Source organism: Quercus suber, unplaced genomic scaffold, assembly GCF_002906115.3.
Source record: "Quercus suber isolate HL8 unplaced genomic scaffold, Cork oak 2.0 scaffold_454, whole genome shotgun sequence".
NCBI lineage: Eukaryota > Viridiplantae > Streptophyta > Magnoliopsida > Fagales > Fagaceae > Quercus > Quercus suber.
The window spans coordinates 615946-618045 of record NW_027069905.1 but is presented as its reverse complement, the minus strand read 5'-3'; the positions used below and the strand labels follow the sequence as shown (position 1 = coordinate 618045).

The 2100-nt window shown below is 41.5% G+C and overlaps 1 protein-coding gene across 1 annotated transcript; it reads left to right on the top strand.

Moving 5' to 3' along the window:
• The first annotated feature begins 302 nt into the window (after positions 1-302).
• Positions 303-815, top strand: LOC111996844 (G-type lectin S-receptor-like serine/threonine-protein kinase At1g67520). Its single transcript, XM_024028876.1, has one exon. The coding sequence runs from the start codon at positions 303-305 to the stop codon at positions 813-815; it is 513 nt and encodes a 170-aa protein (XP_023884644.1).
• Positions 816-2100: the final 1285 nt, after the last annotated feature.

Below are 2100 nucleotides of genomic sequence, written 5' to 3'. Positions count from 1 at the left end.
TGCGATGATTAAGACCAATTTCCTTATGGGACAAAATGGTACTGCCGAGCATTTACATTAATGAGTTAGAAAAAGTGATAAGATATATATATTTTGGTAAAAAAAATGCCCATATCAGTGGGTGTATAGATGCGTAAATATACCATCTTGCTTGTGCAAATGATTTTCTATTTTTTTTTTTCTCTCTTCCCATCTGCTATTGTCCACTGAATTTAGGATAATATATGTATGGGCTCAAATCACCAATAATTCACTTTTAGATACGTTACAAGGTTTAGCGTTAAGCATTGCTGTGTACAACAATGACTAGCAAGGAAAGGCTCTTCAATCCAACTTTATTGCTTATAATTATCATTTCATCCTTGTGGGGTTCGTCAGCGGCTTTAGACACGCTAAAGCAAGGCGATGTTCTTAATTCTTCCCAGTACCTCGTTTCTGCCAAACGGAATTTCACTTTGGGATTCTTCAAGCCCACTTCTTATTATGATGACAACAACAACAACAACAACAACAACAACAAGAGGATATACTTGGGCATTTGGTACACAAATTATGGAAACAACCGCCGAGTATGGATCGGCAACCGAGACAGACCTATTTCACATGATTCAAGGGGGTTTCTTACCCTTGACCACCCAGGAAAGTTGATGATCAAGTTCGATGGAGGTGATCCTATTGTAATATATTCTGGTACTGGTGGAGTTGAAACTAAAAACACAAGTGTTACTCTACTAGATGATGGCAATGGCTCTATTGGAAGGAGGTTGTGGGAAAGCTTCGATGATCCCACTGACATGCTTCTGCCTGAGAATTAATGGATAGAAGTATTTCAATTATGAAGATGAATTTTTGTTATGGTAACGGTATGGATGCTGAAGGATGTGAGATTATAACGTGCGAGCGAAACAACCAAACGTTTGAGCAAAAATCTGGAATCTTTACACGTATGGGTCCTGATGGTCAGCAAGAGGAGGCGAGAGGTGTTTATGATAACAGTACAACCATTGGTAATGCTGACTGTAGAGATCTTTGCTGGAATAACTGTTGACTGTCTGGGCTATTATAGATACGAAGGAACTGGATGCCGGTATTGGGAAGGAAATCTAACATTCGTTCCTGATAATGGAATTTCTCGTTCAAGAGTTTTAAAATATGTTCTAACGAAAGAAGATACTTCAAATAAAGGTTAGAGTACGAAATAATGTTTTACGTGAAACTACAATTATCTTAGTTATATCTATAATGTGCATTAAGATCTTTTAAATTTTTTAAGGTACTCTATTAATAAATTTCTTTAAATTCTATCTGCTCTTTTATGATTGTAGGGCCAGAAAATCGGGTAGCCTCGGCCCACTTCAAACCAGGCCCAAATGGCCCACGTCGAGGACGACGCTGTCCTCAGTCGTCCGAGACTTGGGAAAAACACGAGGATCGCCCCACCAAAGGACTCCTGGAATATCCGAGGAGGAGATGACCCAGTGCCACGCGTTGGCAACAGAAGTACGAAGAAGGGGCAAGCTCTGGGCGAACTGTCACCTCGGCATTGAATACGCTCACCTAACCCTTCTGGCCGCATTAATGGGGATGTAACCCCTTGACAGAGCAACATCGATCAGGGCGAACCACTGGAGCATGGATATGGCCTCTGATGGGACGGACGGTCAGGAGGGAGGCTAATAGATGATTAACAGGAGGAGGAAGAGAGGGATATATAAGAAATGTGAGCAAAATGTAAAAGGGGGGAGAAAAAAAGAAAAGGGGAAGAAAAAACCTCCTCGGCCATGGGCTGAGGAGCATCCCCCAGTTGTAAACTGTTCTTAGTATTTTTCAATAAAAGGAAAGTAGTTCATGCTTTATGCACGCCGGCGAGTGCCTAAACCTTTGATCCACTCTCTACAAATTCATTATTCTGGGTTCGTTGGGCCTTTAACCCACATCCTTTGGGCTTGGGCAACAAAAACCGACCCTACAATTGGCGCCGTTTGTGGGGAAGGATTAGTGTGCTGGCCGGCGCAACAGGCGATCGTTCTAAGTAATCGTTCTACGGAGGATTGGTGGTGATGCAAAAAAAAAAAAAAAAAAAAAAAAAAAAGAACAACC